Source organism: Dipodomys ordii, unplaced genomic scaffold (assembly GCF_000151885.1).
Source record: "Dipodomys ordii isolate 6190 unplaced genomic scaffold, Dord_2.0 Scaffold9, whole genome shotgun sequence".
NCBI classification, from domain to species: Eukaryota; Metazoa; Chordata; class Mammalia; order Rodentia; family Heteromyidae; genus Dipodomys; species Dipodomys ordii.
Window position 1 is genome coordinate 5,967,047 of NW_012267225.1, and position 22,351 is coordinate 5,989,397.

Genomic DNA, 22,351 nt, shown 5'->3' on the forward strand with positions numbered 1-22,351 from the left:
AAGGGGTGTATTACCACACCTGCCTGAATAGCTCTCCCCAAACATGCAGATCTTCAACACTGTACACACATTTACGTATAAAAGGAAAAATCTTAAAATTGTATTACAAAAACCAAGGAATAGTCAGATAAAGGTAAACTCTGAAAGTACTCTAGGTGGTAAATGACTTGCTAAAGGGAACAGTTCTTTTTAAACTACATACAATGTTAGTGGCTAATAATGTTACTGTTTCATAGTTAAGGAGGACTTACTGTGTTTGAGAGTTTTGTGTATACCTTACAATTTTATCCATTTAAATCTGAAAACAGACTAACATTGGAGGCAGCTTGTGTGGAGGGGTTAGAATATTGTTTTATTGAACATGTAGTTTCCAGCAATGGTCTGGTTACATTTAATTGTTGTAATAATTTAGGCTATTTATTATCAAAAAAGTATTTGTTTTAAAAACAAAACAAAACAAAAAGCTATGTTGGCCAAGTCAACAGTGGTCTATGACTGAATTAGAAAAGAACTAAGTAAGTCAAAATTGTTTTCCTCTAGAAATTTATTTTGGATAAAATAGTTGAAGATGATTACAGTAATACATTGTACAAGAAGTCTAGAAAATAACTTACAAGAGTAATTTAAGCTCAGGGTCTGACATACTTATAAACATGTTTGCTCCCAAGTATGTCAGTTGGCAGCCTCCTTCCTATGCCCACTTAACAGAGAAGCTTTTGTCATAAAACCATGCTTTTCACATATAATAAACAAATGCTTCCCTTTGCTTCATCAAAAGCAACTGAGCCACACCTATCTTTCCAGTTCTGCAAATAGGAAGGAACAAACACTTGACTAAATGCAGAAACACTACCTTCTCAAAGATTTATAATATATGCAGACATAAATTTCCTGCACACATACAGTTCTCTTCAGCAGAGCAACAAGTACATTTTTGTTACTTCCATTGTTTGTTTCAGTTAATAGACTATTCCCATTTTATAAAGACTACAATAGTCTAGCCAAACCATGTAAACCAAAAAGGACACTATCTCCTGTCCTTTTTACCAGCTTTCCTCTTCCCTGAGAGTAAGTGCTTGGGTTTCATATCAAATACATGTCTATCTGCTTCTCCTTTCTTCCCCAAGCGATTCATCTTCTTCTGAGCATTCTTCATCATAGTCTTGGCTTTCTTAACCATCTACAAAGGTGAAAACACAAACAATGAAAACCACATTTTCACTGTGTATTTTAACTGGAAGGTACTAGTCTTAAGAGAAGACCAGGTCTATTCTGTGCAGACCTGTAAAACTCAGTCACTGGTTTCCCTCAGGCTCATCATAATGCAATGCAATCTATGAAGGACAAGAACATTCTAGACCTACATTACAGAATTATCTGTTCTAACTCCTTACACCAACTAACACAATAAAATTCAGGCTCATGAGAAAATACCACTCATATCTTTTTTTTTTTTTTGGGGGGGGGGGATCTGGTCGTGGGGCCTGAACTCTGGGCCTGGGCGCTGTCCCTCAGCTCTTCAGCTCAAGGCTAGCACTCTACCACTTGAGCCACAGCGCCACTTCCGGCTTTTTTCTTTTTGCTTATGTGGTGCTAAGGAATCGAACCCAGGGCCCTCATGCATGCAAGGCAAGTGCTCTACCACTGAGCCACCTTCCCAGCCCCTCATATCTTCTTGACAAGTGGCAACATTAAGATTTTAGTGGCCAACACTCTTAAGTCTCAGTACTTGGGAGGGTGAGGCAGGAAGACTGTTTGAGGCCAGCCTACACTATATTTGGAGGCGTCATCTCAAAAATACCCAACATTTCCAGATGAAAATGGCATTGTGGGATAAAAAACTAATGTTTCCATTAAAAAAACTGCATGCTAACCGGTGGCTCACACCTGTAATCCTAGCTACTCAGGAGGCTGAGATCTGAGGATCTTGGTTCAAAGCCAGCCCAGGCAGGAGAGACCGTGAGACTCTTATCTCAAATAAACCACCAGAAAACCGGAAGTGAACTGTGGCCAAAAAAAAAAAAAGACTGCATGCTAGTTCACACACCTACACACACACACACACACACCTTCTCCTATATCCAAATTTTCAAAATGCTAAAACCATTTTTTTTTGTTTCTTAAAAAGGTCTTTCATCAGAAGAGACTTATATGTCTGCAAAAAGATAATATAAATCGTGACAGTGACCCAAGCTACTAATCTGAGGAAAAAAATACCTTCCCATGTGAAGACAAGTACCTGTTTGATCACTTGATCAAACAGTTTCCTTGGGCTGTTCCTCATGGCTGGTTGTTATGATTGAGGCCTCCTGGTGCTGAGAGAAGCCACCTTAAAGTAACCAGTGCCTACAGACTCCTGGTACTTTTGAGACTATGTTTGTTTACCTTCCAAAATATAACAACACTAGAGAATGGTCCACCCAGGACACCTGTGCAAGGGCACTCAACTGTTCCCTGGCAGAAGGTTATCTCTAAAGGATGCCAGGAATGGAGAGATTGATGGATCCAACTCTCTGCCCATAGCTCCTGCTCCTCCAAACACCTGCCATTTGCCTGAGCTTATTTGTAATAAGCAACAGGCATTCTTAATTCTTGGTATTATACATCATCAGGACTAACCTTGACATCTCGAAGACCAGAGACATCACGTGGAGTTCGAGAACAACTTCGACTCCGAGATATAGAAGAAGGTGGAAGGGATTCCTCCCGCTTTCTTTTCCTAGTGACACTCCGAGATCTTCGTGCTTGAACTGCATAATGGGCCTAAATGTATAGAAAACAAATTTCAATGCAGAAACACAAGTAAAATTTGAAAAGAAGGCATGAGAAACACAAGTAAAATAAGAAAACAAAGATGTTTCCTCCAAATGTCAACAATTCCACAGTGAATGACTTGAATGCGAGTGAAGTATGTGAAATTTCAAACAATGAACTCGAAAGAATAAGTGACTAGTGAAACTAAAGAGGACATGTATAAGCACCCAAATGAATATAAAGATACAACATACATACAAGAAAATGGAACTAGGAAACTTAAGGGGATCAAAGGAGTTAGGATAGATGGGGAAAGAATGATGGAAGGGGTGAAAATAACCAAGATGCTTTGTATATAAATTAACATGTTGAATTAAAATCCTTTGTTGCAAAGATCAATACAAAAAAAAGGACTGCAAATAAAACATGTACGACCTCTGATGACATCACAAAGACTCTAAATCATATTTGACAGGATAAAATTCCCCTATGACAGATTTCTCAGAATGTGTCTCCATTGTTACGACTGTAGCTGAAACCAGCCCCACACACTTACATCTTCTTTATTGTCCATGTCAATACCAAGTCCACGCATCTCATTCTCCAAGTCTGACCGCTGAACCTGAAAAACAACCAAAAGAAAACCACCTTGGCTTTTTCGTTTTGCTTCTTTGAAATAAGGTCTTGCTAAGATGTAGGCCAGGATGCCGTGGAACAAACTATCCTCTGTCTCAGCCTCCCTAGAGCTGGGATTATAAGCATGTACTGCCATGTCTGGCTCAAGAAACCTGTTTTAAAAGTGAAAATTAGTCTGATGAAATGTTAAGAAAAAATTAAGGGAAAATGTACATGTGATACTCATATATATTTTGGTTTTCATCTTTAGTTTCTGCCTCATACTTCCAACAGTCCTTGTTATTTCTTAAATGTCTAGAATACTGAGGTTGGGGTATTTAGCCTTTAGTCCTTGGCTCCTGCAGCAGCTTTAGAGGTCAGAGGTAAAGCAATCTTTTGTTACTACTACAATGTTTCCAATCTCAAAAAAGTGTGGAATGGGAGGGGAAAACTGGGAGTGAAGGGAAGGGTGACAGTGTCAAAAAAGAAATATACTCTTTACCTGAATTCTGTAACCTGTCTGTACATCAACAACAAAAAGAACTCTTTGAGAACTCCTGCCTCCTCTCAACCATTCATTTTCCTCCTCAAGTAAACTATTCCTTATTTTTCCCAAGGAAGTTCATACAAATAAAAAATAAGCAAGGCACTGTACAGCATGCTTGCAATCCCAATATTTGGGAGGCAGAGAGGATGATTTCTTGCTCAAAGCTGGCCCTGGTTACAAAGAGTTGGACGCCAGCCTGGGCTACATAGCAGAACTGTCTGAAAAAGCAGATTTAATCTAATCTTCCCCTCATGTTTGGCTTTGGAGCTGGACATCAAGAAATTTTCTATCAGGGCTGGGAAGGTGGCTCAATGGTAGAGCGCTTGCCTTGCATGCCTGAGGCCCTGGTTCAATTCCTCAGCTCCACATAAGCAAAAAGAAAAAAGCCGGAAGTGGTGCTGTGGCTCAAGTGGTAGAGCACTAGCCTTGAGCTGAAGAGCTGAGGGACAGTGCCCAGGCCCAGAGTTCAGGCTCCACAACCGGCCCCCCCCCCCCCCGCCAAAAAAAAGAAATTTTCTATCATTTTAAGCTGTACAACTGCAAAATGCTTGAATTTACTTGTATTAGTGCTGACCTGGTAAGTGAAATCACCAGGAAAGGGCAATACTCCAGATAGAAAGTTATAGGTAAATCATCTTCTCCAAGTCAATAAACACTAACGAAGTATGTAAAATATTATACCCATGAACAGGCTGAAAGTTATATTTAAAAATGATTTAGCTAAGAATCTAATTTGAAATGTAGAGGTTTTGACTTTACGTAACATGAAACTTGCCTTCTTAGCAGTTCGAGGCATCCTGGGTCCCTGTGTATTCTTTTCTTTGGATTGCAGAATTTTCAACTTCTTTTTTTCTCTAATTTGTTTCGCCAATTCTCGGATTTCCATCATTTCCTCATCTTCACTTTCAGACTCACTGTCATACTCTCCAGCAGCTGTTTTTAGTTCTTCTTCCTTTTCTAACTCTTCCAGTTTCTTTAGAAAGAGTCATAATTAAACAAAGTTACAAAGAACAATTTCTAAACACGTGGCAAAGTGTTTATGGGAAGGATGTTCTTCTACATCTTAGAAGATACAATAAAGCACGGTTTACAACACAGAAAAGCTTTCTGTAACAAAAGGGATACAAATCTGCACACAGACAGCCTGTTGGTACCCATCCATGCCATTCCACTTTCTTCAAACTAAACTTCAGGAACAAAAATGTGTACTTCTCTAGCCCTCCCAAACATTGCAAACAGATAAATTTTTACAACATCCCATTCTATCTAATAACCAAACAAAATCTCACTAGCTAAGAAGTTAGTAAGATAAAAATGCTCTGTGTGTATGTGTGTGTGCGTGAGTGCCCGGGCCAGCTTTTTTTTTTTTTTAATTGTGAAAATACTGTACAGAGGCGTCGGGCCAGCTTTCTTTTTTTTTATTGTGAAAATACTGTACAGAGGGGTCGGGCCAGCTTTAAAACACCATCCTCTTATCTCAGCTTCCTGAGTAGCTAGGATTTCAGGCAAGAGCCACCAACAGCAGGCAAAATGAAAAACTTAAAGTGTATATATATCTAAACAACATGAACAAATATCCAACAACAGGTGCCCCTGTCCTAAGCATGGAAAACACTGAGGAATTAAGGCTGAGAGGGAATGGAACTGTTCTGTACAGGCCAAGGAAATGTGGTGTGACAAAGAGGAGCAGAAGACTTTAACAAAGAGAAGTGACATGACCACCCATGTCTGGAGGAGGAAGACAATCACATACACTAAGAAAAAGCAAATAAGGAGAAGGAGAGCATGAGGCAGGAAAAAGATAGTAGTGACTGGTCAGAGTTCTAGTTAAGAATTGATCTGAAAACACAGATTTTTGGCTAAGAACTAATCCTGTCCCCCCCACCCTTAGACTGGAAGAGTCAGTAGGCCATAGTAAAACTGGAGATCAGTTGATACCCGTGTCAATTTTCTTGATAAGATAATGTGGTGCAACCTGTTGGACTAGCAGAAGGAAACATGGGCAGGAAGTCTAATAGAAAAAGTCTAATAGAAAAATCTGAACTAGTGACAGGAGCTATGGCTGGGCACAGATATCAGTGGGACTGATACTACAGTATACACTGATACAGGTCAGTGTGAAGACCGTAGGCATCTCCAAGACCAGGTGGGACCAGAGGAGTCAGTGGAACAAGTAACAGAACAAAGAGGTGGTGACAGAGGATCTCTCAGAGTGAGAACAGATCTCGTAGAACAGAGCGTAGAAAACAAGTAGGGGAATGGACCTGGAGGTGCAACTCACACAGTAGAACATCTATGGAGCAAGAGCATGAGACTGAGTTTAAACACCAGGATTGGTGCAAAAACCACAATAAAACAAAAAAGTGCCAGAAATGTGTGTGTGTGGGGGGGGAGGGGGAATGCTGAAAGCAATGGGAGCAGAAAGAGAAATAAACAGGCTAGCAAAAGTTGTGCCTGTATCTTCAGTAGCTGTAAAAACAACATATAAAAAAACCACAAAACATTAAATGTAATACAGACCTTCATGATTGCAGGATCAATATAATCAGCAACATTATGTCCTTCCCAGATCTCTGGTATCTTATCATACTTCTCAGATGAATTCATTAAATCCCAGTATTCTAGAATTAAAAAAAAAAAGTTATATTCATGGTAGTTTTTAATATCCTCAAGTGCCATGTGCCCAATATGAGTTATAACATGTCAAATCAAGTCCATCTAGAAAGTTACATAATTCTCAATGTTGCATAAGGTTATTATTAACAATATCACAACATGAGCTCAGCATAATCCCTTCATATAAAATCAACAGGGGGCTAGGAATGTGGTTTAGTGGTAGAGTGCTTGCCTAGCATGAATGAGGCCCTAGGTTTGATTCCTCAGTACCACATAAAGAAAAAAATAAATTAATAAAATTAAAACCAACAGAAAACAGCCTGAAAGACATTTAACACAGCTCCATCAACATGAAACTTTAATCTCTAAGAACTCAAAACCTAACAAATATAACAGAATTTTACTCATTACTGTAGGTAATGCAGGTAATCTGAGGGGACAGGTGGGGGTTAGGACAGAAGGGAGGGGAGTGATGGAAGGGGTAACATTGAGCAAGATGCATTATACTCATAAACTGACAAATTGAATTGAAATCTCTTTGTACAACTAAAGATATTTTTAGAAAATAAAGAAATATTTAGGGCCGGGAAGGTGGCTCAGTGGTAGAGCGCTTGCTTGCCTTGCATGCATGAGGCCCTGGGTTTGATTCCTCAGCACCATATAAGCAAAAAGAAAAAAGCTGGAAGTGGTGCTGTGGCTCAAGTGGTAGAATGTTAGCCTTGAGCTGAAGAGCTGAGGGACAGCGCCCAGGCCCAGAGTTCAGGCCCCACGACTGGACCCTCCCCTTCCAAAAAAAAGAAATATTTAAACCCAAAAAGTTAAAAAAAAGTCCTTCCTAAAACAATTCAGATAAAACCGGCTTTGCACAACACTTATAACATCACAGTGCTTACTTTGAAGATCTAAAATATAATCATCTCCCATTTCCAGCTCAAGATCTCGTTCCTGCAAAGGGGGAAAATTTTTTTATTAATTAAATTACCTTTATTTCACTTTTTCATCCCCAACACCCTGCCCCATCCTTTCCACACAGAAGTAATTAGTGCCTTCTCCATTTTTTTTCACTATCTATTGGATTACGCTTCTATGTCTAAAAGGAAAGCTGTCTTTAGGTTATATACCATCTATTAAAAAGCACCGTAAGAGCAAAGACTTTGGTGAGGAATTCACCTCCTCCATGTCCTAGAACTGTACATGACCGAGTGCTCCTCAAGCACACTCTACGTGTGTCCACTGAGCCAGGACCCTGTCACTGTGGACTGCTCCCTCCCCATAAGAAACCCAGAAAAATTTACAACAACATACCCTTTTCTTCTTGGGCTCCTCAACTTCCATTCTCTTCCTTCGAGCCACTACTCCTTCTGGGATGAAAGGAGGCCTCTCCTATGAAGATATTGGAAATACTTATGTGAGATGCTGTGATAAATGTAAAAATAAATTAAACCAAATAACTAGAAATACTGTCTATAAGGGAATATAAAATTATATCCAGATTCACTTATAAAAATATGATCCAAAAAATATGCAATAAGAGCAAGAACAGTAGATTTATTATGATGACATACTAAAACAGAAACCAGTATACATGAGAATTCAAAGAAAAGATAATCAGGGGGCTGGGAAGGTGGCTCAGTGGTAGAGCGCTTGCCTTGCATGCATGAGGTCCTGGGTTCAATTCCTCAGCACCACATAAACAAAAAGAAAAAAGCCGGAAGTGGCGCTGTGGCTCAAGTGGTAGAGTGCTAACCTTGAGCTGAAAAGCTGAGGGACAGCACCCAGGCCCAGAGTTCAGGCCCCACAGACCCCCCCCCAAACAAAGATGCATAGCTAAAGCTCTGATATAAATGAGTATCATTTGAAAACAAAGATGCATAGCTATCTCTACTCTTCGTTTAGGACAAAATAAAGCAAAAACTTCCATCCCTTTTAGAGGGGTATGTGTGTGTGTTGCATAGCTATCTCTACATTTCCTTTAGGACAAAATAAAGGAAAAACTTGTGTGTGTATGCGTGTGTGTGTATGCGTGTGTGTGTATGCGTGTGTGTGTATGCGTGTGTGTGTATGCGTGTGTGTGTATGCGTGTGTGTATGCGTGTGTGTGTATGCGTGTGTGTGTATGCGTGTGTGTGTATGCGTGTGTGTGTATGCGTGTGTGTGTATGTGTGTGTGTGTGTGTGTGAGATATAAAGCAAAAACTTCCATCCCTTTTAAGGTATGTGTTGGCATTTTAGGGTGTGTGTGTGTGTGTGTATGATATAAAGCAAAAACTTCCATCCCTTTTAGGGTGTGTGTGTTGGCAAAACTTCCATCCCTTTTAGGATGTGTGTTGGCATTTTAGTGTGTATGTGTGTGTGTTGGTGCCTGGGCACTATCCCTCATTTTTTCAGCTCAAGGCTAGCACTGTACCACTTGAGCCACAGTACCACTTCCAGGCTTTTCTGCTTATGTGTTGCTGAGGAATCGAACCCAAGGTATCATGCATGTAAGGCAATCACTCTACCAATGAGCCACCTTCTTAGCCCTAGAGGTAATTTTTTTTTTTGGGGTCCGGTTGTGGGGCCTGAACTCTGGGCCTGGGCGCTGTTCCTCAGCTCTTCAGCTCAAGGCTAGCACTCTACACTTGAGCCACGGTGCCACTTCCGGCTTTCTTCTTTTTGCTTATGTGGTGCTGAGGAATTGAACCCAGGGCCTCATGCATGCAAGGCAAGTGCTCTACTACTGAGCCACCTTCCCAGCCCCTAGAGGTAATTTTTTAAAAAGGACAAAAATGCCTCCATCAGAAAGAATGACATTGCCCCATTTGTTAGGAAATGGAAAAACTTGGAAAAAATTATATTAAGTGAAGTAAGCCAGGCACAAAGAAACACAAGTCCCATGGTTTCCCTTATTTGCAATATCTAGTATATGTATGAGTCAAGCGGAAAAAGTCAGATAATGTGATGCTAGAAAAATGAATCCTTAGATAGGTATTTTAATGTTTTTTTCTCTTTCATGCATGTGTTTCTAACGCATTTATGTTTATTTCTTTGTTGCTTTGTATGTCCCTCCTCCACAGTATAACTCCCGCTTTCAATATATTTGATGTCAGTACAACTTATGGAGGAGATGGGGAAAAACAAGTCATTTAAGGATTCAGGTGGACCTGTTGCAACAATGAGAAGTACAAATTGTCATGTCAAAAAGGAGCTTTACAATGTCAGTGGGGGGAGTGGGGGGGGCGAAGGATTGGGTGGGGGGATGGGGGAGGCTGGGAAGGGAGGTGAAGGGTAAACAAAGGAGGAGGCTACAATGCTTGGTAAGAAATGTATGCATTATCTTGCCCATGTAATTGTAACCCCTCTGTACAGTATGTTCACAAATAAAATAAAATTTTAAAAAAAAGGACAAAAATATGCAAGTATACAGGAAAAATACTTTTTTTTTTTCCTGGTACTAGGGCTTGAACACGGTGCCTTGCAGTCTTGCTTTGCTCAAGGATGGTATTCTACCATCTTAGCCATACATCTACTTCTAGATTTCTGCTGAAGAGTCGCTGAGGCCTGGCACCAGTGGTTCACATTTGAGAGGTACTTGAGAGGATGAAATCTGAAAACTGAGGTTCAAAGCCACTCCTGGTCATGAAAGTCTGTGAGACTCTCATCTCCAATTAACCACCAAGAAAGTCGAAGCTGTGGCTCAAGTGGTGGAGTGCTAACCTTGAGTAAAAAAGCTTAAGGACAGTGTGAGGCCCTGAGTTCAAGCTCCTGTACCAACACTCACATCTACAAACACTAGCACCCAGGCCAAATTCAAGCTTCAGTACTAACACATACTCACACACACTCTCTCTCTCTCTCTCGCCCAAGGATACAGACATAAATCTGCAATAACAATAGTACTTAGGTATAAATGTGCACTAACTATATAGCTAGTATAAATAAATTTAAAAAATGCTCTTATATCAAATCAAAACCACTTCTGAGAGGATCAACAGGCACAGTAAGTTAAATGTAACTGGTAAACTGAGAGGCAGGTTTAACCTAGCCTCTCCCTTCTTTAGTCTTTACCATATCCACAAATCTTATTATAAGAAACTGACTCATTTGGGTACATATGTAACTAGATTTGCAGTCCCAAGAACAGGCATAGGGCTGCATTTACTGGCAATATAAGAACTGTACTTTGTCTCTCTTTTTTTTTCTTGGTGCATGTGAAGCAAACATGATACTCCAGCTCTTTTGTTTTTCTCAAGGGTTTTATTAACTTTTCCACAGCTGGCCTCAAACTCATTATCCTGTCTACATTTCCCAAAAGGAAATGCTAGAATTAAGAATTACTGGCATGAACCACACCTGACTACAATAAGTGTAACTTAGAGGCACCCTCTGGAGGCCTTCTTACCTTATCATCTCTCTTGTTTGGTAGAGCTAAATGCAATCTGTTCAGCACCTCATTCACTTTATTTCCTTTCATTTTGGTTTCCACCCGATGAGCTAATAGTCTATCACAAGCCTGATAAAGTATAAAAACAAAGCACATAGTCATAAAGACATACAACATTCCTGCCACACATTCCAAGGAAGGATCAGATCAGCTTTGTTTGGAACTTAAGTGTACATTTTCCCACAAGTAATCATTCTGAGGAAGGCTTCTCTGAGAAGAACCACTCTTTGTAGGCCAAGGGCCAACCCAAGACAAAATAATTAGGCAGTGCCCATGTCCCATGCTAGGCCTCATTCCCAAGATTAGTGACCCTCTTTGCAGAGTGCAGACTTGAGAGCTGTCTACCTGTCCTTCTGTACCTACATGTGACACCCTTGTGGGATAATGGCAACTTGAGCAACTTTCAGGTAAAAATAGTATGGAGGAATAGAAAACAAAAATGGCCTGTGAAACAAATTAGTCTTCCCCAAGCTATTCCTGCCTTTCAGACTACTTCTTTCCTTCTATTTTTGAACAGATTCCATGAAAGATACACTCTTCTATAGTTGCTATGGAAGTATTAGAAAAGTCACAACAGTCATTTAAATCTATTTCCTACAGTGAGAATTATAAATTACACTTGTCTTTCCTTATCCACTGGGGCTTTATCTATGGATACAAACATTCATAGACCAAAATTAATTGAAGAAAATCTTCACTACACACTATTCTTTCCTGTCATCACTCTCTTAAAATACAGAAAATCCTCACATCATTTACAATGCATAAGGTATCATGATAAGTATGATTTAAAGCATGTAGAAGTATACACCCAAGATACATGAAATCATTATATCATTTTTTTATAAAAAGCCTAGCTTCTCCAGATTTTGGCATCCACAGGCACAAGGGAGAGAGAGCTTTGGAACCAATAACTGTTTCTCTCCAAATGCCACTGGGTAGGACAGGGCCTAAGTGTTCTCTGTATCAGATTCTTCTTATGGTGTTGCACTCCTATCTGGCTATGTGAGCGTTTTGTAGCTTCTAAAATAAAAGTGATTTTCCCCACAACCCTTTCTATAACAAAAACCGTATTACTGCAGCTTGACTAAAGAAGTACTGACCTCTGTCTTAACTTGAATAACACCTTCCTCAGTCAGGGTGCTGGTCTCAATTACAGGGAATCCTTCGGCCTTCAAATCTATAAATATTTTCTGGGAATGCAAGAGAAAAATGAATTTTTCAACATCTTTAACTTATTTTTAATTGAAGAGCAGACATCAGAAATTATTTTTTCCCATACTTTTTTGTGATTAAAAAAAAAACAAAACATGTTGGGCATTGGTGGCTTACACCTAACTACTCAGGAGGCTGAGATCTGGGGACTGAAGTTCAAAGCCAGTCAGGGAAGGAAAGTCTATGAGACTCTTATCCTCCAATTAACCACCAGAAAACCGTGGCACTGTGGCTCAAAGTGGTAGAGTCTCGTGTGGAAAAACGCAGGGAATGCGCACAGGCCCAGTTCAAGTCAAATGACTAACAAAAAAATAAACAATGGTAAGTATCAAACCAGACTACAGTCAAATAAAATCTGAAGCTTTACATGACATTTTATATAATCTAATTTCCTAAAACAGAAATTCAAGCAAGATCATGATCGTTTTTTCTTTTTCTGAGACCTTGCCTAATTACATAGCCCACAAATCATGATCTAGTGCAGGATGGCTCTGATATCATCATCTTCCTGCCTCAGCCTCCTAAGTATTAGGCTGCAATCATGACCAGACAAGAACAGTTTTTAAAAATGTTCTCAATGCTATTTCTTACTTAAAAAAATTCCAGTCTCTATAGCTCAACAGAATTACTTAGAAAACACACCAACGGTTAAAAGTCTAGAAACAAAGGATTTGGGTTGTGTGTTCTCTAATGCCCTATTTAGATCTAATCACACATGTGATCCAACTTCAGACAGGTAAACAAAGCATATTGAAGGCACTGATGAACAAGGTCTACTTCCATTACCACAGGGATCAAAACAGTGGCTTAGAGAAAACTAGGGTCTGAGCACCAATTCTGTTATCTAGCAACACATAACAAAGGAGTTAGCTAGTCCCTGAGCCTACTTGTGTATGTGATTAAGACTGTCATGTGCTATCAACCAGTGGTAAGTCACATTAGAAGGCTAGTTAATAAAGCAGGCTCTAAAATAGTGTTGACTGAATAGTAAGATGGCATGCAATATGCACTTGCTTCCCAATCTCCCGAAATCTCAACAATAGATAATACAGGAATGGCATATACTATTAGGGCTTAGGTGACCAAGTGACCACACTTTCCTACCACATCTGGGCAGTACCCCATGACATAGGCTTACCTTCACTGAACAAAGTGGGGTTTCAAAAGGATTACCTCACTTCCTTTCTACACAGCTGGTAAGTGAACAACTGGCATTTGAGCCTGTCTAACCTCAAAGCCTTGAGTCATCTGGTTTCCCACTTCACCTCTGGTGCTATTTATTCTCTTCTTAATCCTCCCATACATACTCTTTAGACCGAAAACCTGAGATTACTTAAAAATACAAATTATTATGTAAATAAGACATATTAATTCTCCAACATCAATGTTCAGATAATTAGTAACTTAAAGAATGTCCTATAGTGCTCTGAGAAAAGTGATATTTTTTTGAGATAGGGCTTTGCTATATTTGGCCCAGGCTGGCTTCAATCTCACAATCTTCCTGCCTTAGTCCCCCAAATGCACCTCACCAAGCACAACTATTTAAGATATGCCAATCCTTATCAATCCAATATATTCAAAGAGAACAAGACACTAAGCAGGAAACAACACTCTCTTGCCATTTCAGTACATTTTACTTCCACTTGGATTAAAGAAGACTATTCCAGAAGATATAGCAGAACTATTTACTGTTCCACTGTGATGGTTCTCATATCTCAAGTACATATCCAATGCTCTGAAAGACCTGTTCTAACTCAGACTGCCACCAAACCCCAAGGTTTTTGGTCAGTGGTTAGACTCAAGTGCTCAAGAATTCACTTTTCTGGCCGGGTGCCGGTGGCCTCACGCCTGTAATCTTAGCTACTCAGGAGGCTGAGATCTGAGGATCACGGTCCAAAGCCAGCCTGGGCAGGAAAATCCATGAGACTCTTATCTCCAATTAACCACCAGAAAACTGGAAGTGAACTGTGGCTCAAGTGGTAGAGTGCTTGCCTTGAGCTGAAGAGCGCAGGGACAGAGCCCAAGCCCAGAGTTCAAGCCCCATGACTGACCAAAAAAAAAAAAAGAATGTAGTATAATTTACCTGATCATCTTCAGAAAGTTCAGCTATTCGCCTCACGTCACACTTGTTTGCTACAACTATAAGAGGCTAGCAAGAAAGAAAATAATGATTATTTTCACAAAGAAATATATTTAATCCTCCCTGCTTTCTGTAATTTCACTTATGAAGATCAAGTATGGTTTGGAATTATTAAATGAAAAATTCCAGAAATACATCATTTGTAACTTTTAAGCTGTGCATTATTCTGAATAGTGCAATGGAAACTGTGTGTTTTCCTGTCTATCAATGATGCGACTCATCGTTTTGTCCAGCTTTTTTATTTTCTTTATATTACCAGTTACTCAGTCACTTGTTAGTTATCAGATTTTTGCAACACATTACTAGCAGAGAATTTTGCTAGAGAATTTTGCAACACATTACTAGCAGATAAGCTACCATGTAAGTATTAGTTAAAGTATTAGTTACCACACTTACTTTGTTGACAAAGAGAGGTCTGATATTCTGGAAGAGTTCTACTTGCTCCTTTAAACCATGCCCACACTGCTCAGACAAATCCATCACATACAGGACCGCAGCTCGGAGGTGGGCCAAAGCTGTGATAGCCTGCATTTCGATGGTGTTCCGATCCTCCAGAGGATGATCCAAAATGCCTGGAGTATCTACTACCTAATGACAGGACTCATTACTCCAAAGAACACTTGTTCACATACTTCTTGTCTTGTAAGTCACCCTGCTACAACAAAACAGACCTGACAACACTAGGAAATAAAATATGGCTCTCTTAGAGACCCTAAACAACTCATTAAAACGCTTGTCAATGACTTTCAGAAAAATGACTCCACTTTCCATTAGTGACTGAGATAACTGGTAATCTCTGTCAGATCTTAAGTATTATGTTTTCATCACTTAAAGTTAAATTGTGGAAATAAGATTGCTTCATCCTTCATTCCTAATGACAAAAATGAAAACTGCAAAGAGAATTTCATTTTGTTAGAGGCTAAAGAAATGGAATCATAGCAGAGGAAATCCACATTGACAGCTGCCTTTTCCTTATTATTTCTTTTTTTGGGTCCGGTCATGGGGCCTGAACTCTGGGCCTGGGCACTGTGCCTCAGCTCTTCAGCTCAAGGCGAGCGCTCTACCACTTGAGCTACAGCGCCACTTCCCGTTTTCTGGTGGTTTACTGGAGATAAGAGTCTCATGGTCTTTCCTGCCCGGGCTGGCTTTGAACCGCGATCCTCAGATCTCAGCCTCCTGAGTAGCTAGGATTACAGGTGGGAGCCACCAGCGCCCGGCTAAGTTTTATTTTTCACTGTTGACAATAACTTAAAAGATACTATGTTAAGAAAATACCTTACTTGTCTACTAAATTTTTGGCAATATTTATTTGTCCCAGAGCCAACTTGTAATGATCCTTATCATAGAGAATGTTCATCAAATCTGCGTAAAATGGATGGATGTCCTGTAACAAACAAAACACAGCAATTACTTTGGTTCAACAGATTCTTATCCTTTTGTAAATAACAGAATAATTTTTATCCTCTCCTCAAACCTGCAGCTTCACTGCAGTCCTCTCTTGGCCAATGACCCCACTGACTTACTCCTCTAAGAAAACAGAAGTTATGAGCAGAAGGGCTACAGTCCCTTCTACTGGCCCTAACCTTCATCTGCTATAGTAATAGAGCCATAGATTAATTTAGCCAAGACCAGCCATCCCCATACACACTAGATCCCACTCTCTGCTTCTCCTCAGGAATTCCAAAAATTCTTCTCTTTATCTGACCATCTCTACCAGCATACAAACATGTTGCCATTTTCCAAACCTTTAAAAAATATTTTAAAATGAAAACACTGCTGATTTCATAATCCTTACATCTCTCACGCCACTTCTTGTTCCTTCTGGCAAATGCTGGGAAAGAATCTTTTATCTCTCCTCCCTTCCTTCTCTTGAGCCCATTCTCATCAAAACTTCATGGTCATTAAGCCCACAACCAACTTCCCAAATGTCAACTCTCATTTCTTTTCCTACTGTCCTCACAACAATGCAGACAAGCCAGCAGGCCACTCATTCTTGAGCATTCTGCACACTCAGCTTAATGACCACACCTCCAAATTTAAACATTCAGTCCAAACAGCACTGTTTCTGCATCTCACTCTTAGGTTATGTGATCCTGGTAAGATTTTTCAACACTTTAGAAAAATTCTATTTCTAAGTCTCTAGGCCTGGATCTCTCATGAGCTTTAGCATTTCTAAAGTGTCTTATGCCTATCTCCTGATGGCATATATACTGGACTCAAAGCTACTTTGTTCTCAAACCTTGCTCCTTAGTGGGACAAAGCTTGGTGAGTGGAACACTGAGAATGTCAAAGTCTCTAATCTTTCCCATAGAAAAAATTACCTATCTCCTAACAATCACCACTACCATTTAAACCATCATGATCTTTCAATCATTGGGAAAACCATGGCACTGACCTCCCAAGGGCTCGTTAAGCTGCTAAAGGACAGGCATTATATAAAAATAAGTAAAAATCCTTAAAGTCCTCCTTAAGAATATGCTTCAAGCAAGCATCAGGGGCTCATACCCATAATCCTAGCTCCTTGAAAGGCTGAGATTGGGAAGATAGCAGTATAGGCTAATACACACAACTGACAACAGTTAGGCCCAGTAGGATGCACCTGTCACCCTAGCTTAATAGGAAGATGAGAAAAAAAGAATGGCAGCTCCAGGCCAGCACAGACAAGTACATGACACTCCATTTCAACAAAAGCTGTATGCACAGTGGTGCTCACTCGTCATCCCAGATGTGACTGGAAGACTAAAATAGGTCAATTACAGTGCAGGGGTGTGCCTGGATAGGAAATAAGACCCCATCTCAAAAATAACCAGCATAACCAGGCACTAGTGGCTCATGCTTATAATCCTAGCTACTGAGGAGGTTGAGATCTGAGGACCAAGGTTCAAAGTCAGCCTAGGAAGGAAAGTCTGTGAGATTCTTATCTCCAATTAACTACTAAAAAGCCAGAAATGGTGCTTTAGTTTAGGTGGCAGAACCCTAACCTTGAGTAAAAAAGCTCAGGGTCAGCACCCAGACCCTGAGTTCAAGCCCTAGAACTGGCACACAGGTACACTGCACAAAACCAGCGCAAAAAAGGCTGGAGGTATGGCTTGGCAGTAGAGCACATGTCTCAGGTTTTGGGCTCAGAACCCAGTACTGAAAAATAAAAAAATTAACTATATACTTCAGAGTCCTACCCAAGTGATCTAGGCCCATCTGACAGCTTACACTGATTTACATTTACTTAACCATCTGTGTCCCACAGAGTCACATACATCCAATTTGGGGAAATCCGTTAGAATCTGTGATAATCTGTCATGGTAGTTCTGTTGAGTAAATTTGACTTTTCTCATATAAAAATGTCTTATGCGATGGATTTGGTAATGTTTATGAATAACTGTTGGAGTCTTCCGTTGAGTCTTTGACAATGTGAGGTCGATGAAGTCCTGCAATAGAAAAAATATTATGACACAATTGTTTCTACCCACTTGCTTAAAACATTCCTAAACCACTAATTATCTAATAGTACTACACATCTTAAATTAGAAAATTTACTTTTCCTAACTAAAACATTCCCTTTTTATAGTCTCTGATCTAATGGTTGTTAAAATAAACTTATCCCAAATTTTCAAATACTTAAGAATATTCCCAACAACTCAAGTATAAGAAAAAACACACAATCCCACAATCTTATGCATAGCTTTAATTTAAATAATTTGATGAAATGAATTAAAACCCACTACTTAAAATTTCTGTGGGAATCTGAGGCAACAAAGGACTTGAAAGATTTCTGCATACATTCCCCAGTGCCTGCTTCTTTTTAATAAGAACTCATTCCATGCTTTCTCAATCCCACTACCTAGTCATATAAAATTACTTGAATTTGACTAGGTGCAGATGGCCCATACTTGTAACCAATCCTCACTACTCCGGAGGCTGAAATATGAGGACCATGGCTTGAATACCAGTCTGGGCAGGAAAGTCCCTTAGACTCTTATCTCCAATTAACCACAAAAACCAAAGTGGAGCTGTGGCTAAAGTGGAAAAGTGCTAGCCTCGAGTACAAAAACTCAGTGACAGCGTCTAGGCACAGAGTTCAATTCCCAGGACCAGAAAAAATTTTGTTTATTAGAATGTCCATTGAACACAACAATACTGGCCATTTTTTACAACTGATAAGAAAAGGTGTTGAATGGAGGGGGGTAACAATGCTCAATAGGAAGTGTACTCATTACCTTGCTCATGTAACTGTAACCCTCTGTATAGTATCTTTGCAATAAAAAATTAAGAAAAAAAGAAAAGGTGTTGAAGACAAAATAATGAAAAAGACACTGTCTCTTTTTCGAGGAACTTAGGATTGAGTGCCATAAAAAAGTCAACAAGTGGGCTGGGAAGGTGGCTCAGTGGTAGAGTGCTTGCCTTGCATGCAAGAGGCCCTGGGTTCAATTCCTCAGCACCACATAAGCAAAAAAGAAAAAAGCCGGAAGTGGCACTGTGGCTCAAGTGGTAGAGTGCTAGCCTTGAGCTGAAGAGCTGAGGGACAGCGCCCAGGCCCAGAGTTCAGGCCCCAGGACCGGATCCAAAAAAAAAAAAAAAAAGTCAACAAGTGATTACAACTGGTGTTCATATCTCCATCAGTAAACTTTACAGCTCTTCCAATCTTCTACCAAAAGTTTTCAGTAGCATAATACTTGGAGTAGAATCTACACAAATCATAACATATTACTTGTAATAATACAGGAGTGTCAGAAGTGTTTCTGATCTGTGGTTGGTTCAATACATGGATCTGGAATCCATTGATAGTGACAGCTGACTGCATATTCCTCCTTATAACTATTTCCTTACTTCGATTTTGTTTACCTGTTTCTATCCCTCTAGAAGGTATTTTTAAACCCGCACTACCTGGCACACACATCAGTCACTCAACAGCATTTGCAACAAACTGGGTCCTGTACTTAACTCCTCTGTTCTCTAGAAATAGATCTTACTTCAATAAATGTTATCCAAAAACATTCCCACAAAGCCAATTATACGAACAATTCATATGGTCCAAACCTGTGTTTGAATTCCTTCAACAGTGAAGGAATTACATGAAGACCAAGAAAAACATGTAAGACCTGATTCCTCACAAATACTACAATCTAGTGAGACATGTAACAAACTGTCAGGAAGGAGGGGAAAAAAAGCGAGAGATGGGTAAGCAAAAGGAGGAAACAATTTCGTATGTTATGAATGCAAAATACTAGGTCTTGGCAAACCCTTGCAGAGAAAGCGTAGGCTAATCATGAGAAGGGGAAAGGAGGCATTGAAAAATATCCCCAAGGAAGCAGATATAACCACAGCGATTCTTTTTCAGGACTGGTCCTCCCGTGAATCTTGCCCCAAGAGACCCGTTTTTCTGGACAAGCGCTTAAGATCCCTTGGGCTGGCTAACATTACACGAACTTTAACCTGGCCGTACTTGACCTTGCTGTATCTGACAATTCAAGTCTCAGAGGTGACAGCGAACTCAGAATCCGAAGGCAGAGGCCGCGCTCGCGCCCGGCCCCCGCGGGCTTCCCTCCCTCCGCGCACGCCGGGGTGACCACCGCCCGTCCGGCCACTTCGGGGGTCCACACACGCCCCCTCCCGCGAGTCCCTAGTGTGGGGAGGGCTCGGGGGTGGGCAGACTGGCGGTGTGGGGTGGGAGTGTCAGGGGGACAGCGCGTGGGGCCGGCGACTTGGCGTGGGCCCCGGGCAGGCCTGAGCGGGCGCCTTCCTCCTCACCCTCCGAGTTACAAGTCTGGGCCCTCCCTGACCACCTGACCAAGACGAAGGGTGAGAGGTGGGGAGCCCCCTCACTGCCCTCTCCTACCTTGGCGGACGGCACCACCGTAATCTTCTTGAAGTTGTAGTGCGCCATGCTGCCGGCGAACTCCACGCGGAGACGCGGCGACGCGGCGGGCCGGATTTCCGCTGCCGGCTGTGGGTGGGACTTCCGCCGTGGCGTGCGAACGGGATTTCCGCAGCCTGGCGTGGGCCTCGCGTCATTTCCGGGAAGTCTGTCGAGCGCCCGCGATGGACGGGACTCCCTGGAGTCTTCTCCCACAGCGTCCCCGCCCGGCAGGGAGGTGGACTTCCGAGGGCTTGAAACCAGTTGACCCGGGTCGTTCCGGGAGAGGAACGACATATTAGAGGCCTGGAGAGGTTAAGTCCCTTGGCGGGGCACTGAACAGGCCGGCCTGAGTTGAGGCCCCGGGAACCCCGGGCTCCTCGGGCTCGCGCTCCCGGGATGGCGCGGTGGTCCAGATGAGGAAGCCGGCGCGCGGGGCTCTGGCGCCCGGTGTCACCGCTGGCCGCTGCGGGCTTGCGGGCAGGCCGTGTGGAAAGCGGTGCAGTGTTGTTGAAATACTGTTGACCCAGAGACGGCCTGTGGATCGGGGGAGTGGGGGGGCGGCGCGGAGGAAGACCGTGCTGTCTCTGCGCCAGCCGGCGGCCTTCCCCGCAGGTGCGTGGCCTGTGCAACAGACAGGAGTAGGTTTTTCCCTGCACAACTGCACGAAAGAGCCCCCCGGCTCCCCACTTCTCTCCTCCCCCCCCACCCCCTCACCCGGGGCAGGGACAGAAGGGCGAAGCCCTTGACCAGTAGGGGCTCGCAATACAAGTGGAGGGGTGGAGGTCCCCGGCTCTTCTTTCTGCCAGTTTAAAGTAGCCATCTATTTTCTTATCATCTTTGCCTCACGATTCCATCTCCCCCCCCCTACGGAGACGGAAATGTACTTTATACCATCTTAACCTTTACCGTGTGTGACCGACTCTTTAAACTCTCTGACCTTTCCTCAGGCATCTCTGTCTCCTTCAAACATTTCTCTATTCCTGTGACGTCTGTTCTAGCTACCATGTCTAGATTTTATTCTTCTTTGCTAACTTAATTTCCTATTACTTCTTTTTAGTTGTAGCTATTCCTCAAGATTTTTTTTCCTCCACCCTTTGATTTTCCTTTCTGAAACTACGTTTACTTTTTCTGAATAGTGGCTGCACAAACACAACATTAATGACTGAGGAAATAGGTTTTTCTAGCCTACTATTTCAAATACAATGTAACGCTTTCAATCAATTGAGGGATTTCTAACTACCAGTATAAGTCCAGCTATGTCAATGCTGTGTATCTCAAAATCAAAACTATTACCTCCTACTCTTTGTAAATGAGCTGTACTGTTGGACCGAGCAGGCCACACCTGACTCCCACTGAAACTTCAGAACAGGATGGGGGCACAGAGCCAAGATCAGGCTAACTACCTGAAGTGGATGGTGATGCAAAGAAGAGCAGTCAGGCATCTAGGGGTGAAGGTAAGATCAGGAGCCCAAGAAGGACCCAAAGAAGTGTTAAATTCCAAGAACAGAACAGAGAAGGGGCTGAGGTGGTGCTAAGATTAGAGACTGGCTTCTTATCCAACTCTCCAGGGACACAGCTGTAAGTAGCAGACAAGACTAGACCCAGCTGAGGCCTCTGTCCTTTCTGTTATCTCATAAATGCAATCATTCATATACACAGTAGGCACACGAGGTACACAATCCTCATACACTTCTATAAAATTTAAATAGCTGTGACTCTGGTTTGTGCAATGCAGTTGAGATCTACCTTTTTACATAGAAGAGGTGCACTCATTAAAGGAAACAAAGGGCTGGGAATGTGGCTTAGAGGTAGAACACTTGCCTAGCATGGATCATGAAGCCCTACATAAGTACTACATAAACAGTACATCAGTACTACATAAACAGAAAAAGACGGAAGTGGTACTGTAGTTCAAATGGTAGAGTGCTAGGCCTTGAGCAAAAGTAGTCCAGGGACAGTGCCCAGTGCCTGAGTTCAAGCCCCAGGGCTAGTAAATAAAAGCAACAAAAAGTAACCTTGACAGAGAAAGTATATTAATATTAATGTCAGAAATCCTATTAAATAACTGACACATTTTAATACTTTCACTCTTTTCCCAAATATTCAAGCATGTATTTGCTTAAAGAACCTAAAATTTGTTTTCTAAACAACCTGAATTATGACAGAAACTCCAAGCCCAGAGTCCAACT

General features: G+C 41.4%; 1 protein-coding gene across 1 annotated transcript; it reads right to left on the minus strand.

Annotated features, from left to right (window-relative positions):
• Positions 1-529: 529 nt before the first annotated feature.
• On the minus strand, positions 530-20,236 carry Gtpbp4 (GTP binding protein 4). The gene is made up of 14 exons (XM_013009224.1): positions 20,142-20,236; positions 17,563-17,733; positions 15,597-15,692; positions 14,705-14,896; positions 14,252-14,317; positions 12,057-12,146; positions 10,912-11,022; positions 7,838-7,915; positions 7,426-7,477; positions 6,437-6,537; positions 4,692-4,889; positions 3,311-3,376; positions 2,620-2,763; positions 530-1,180 (listed from the first exon to the last, which is right to left on the minus strand). Exons 1-14 carry the CDS (start codon positions 20,187-20,189, stop codon positions 1,028-1,030), a joined length of 1,566 nt encoding a protein of 521 aa, XP_012864678.1. The 5' UTR covers positions 20,190-20,236; the 3' UTR covers positions 530-1,027.
• Between the last annotated feature and the right edge of the window lie 2,115 nt (positions 20,237-22,351).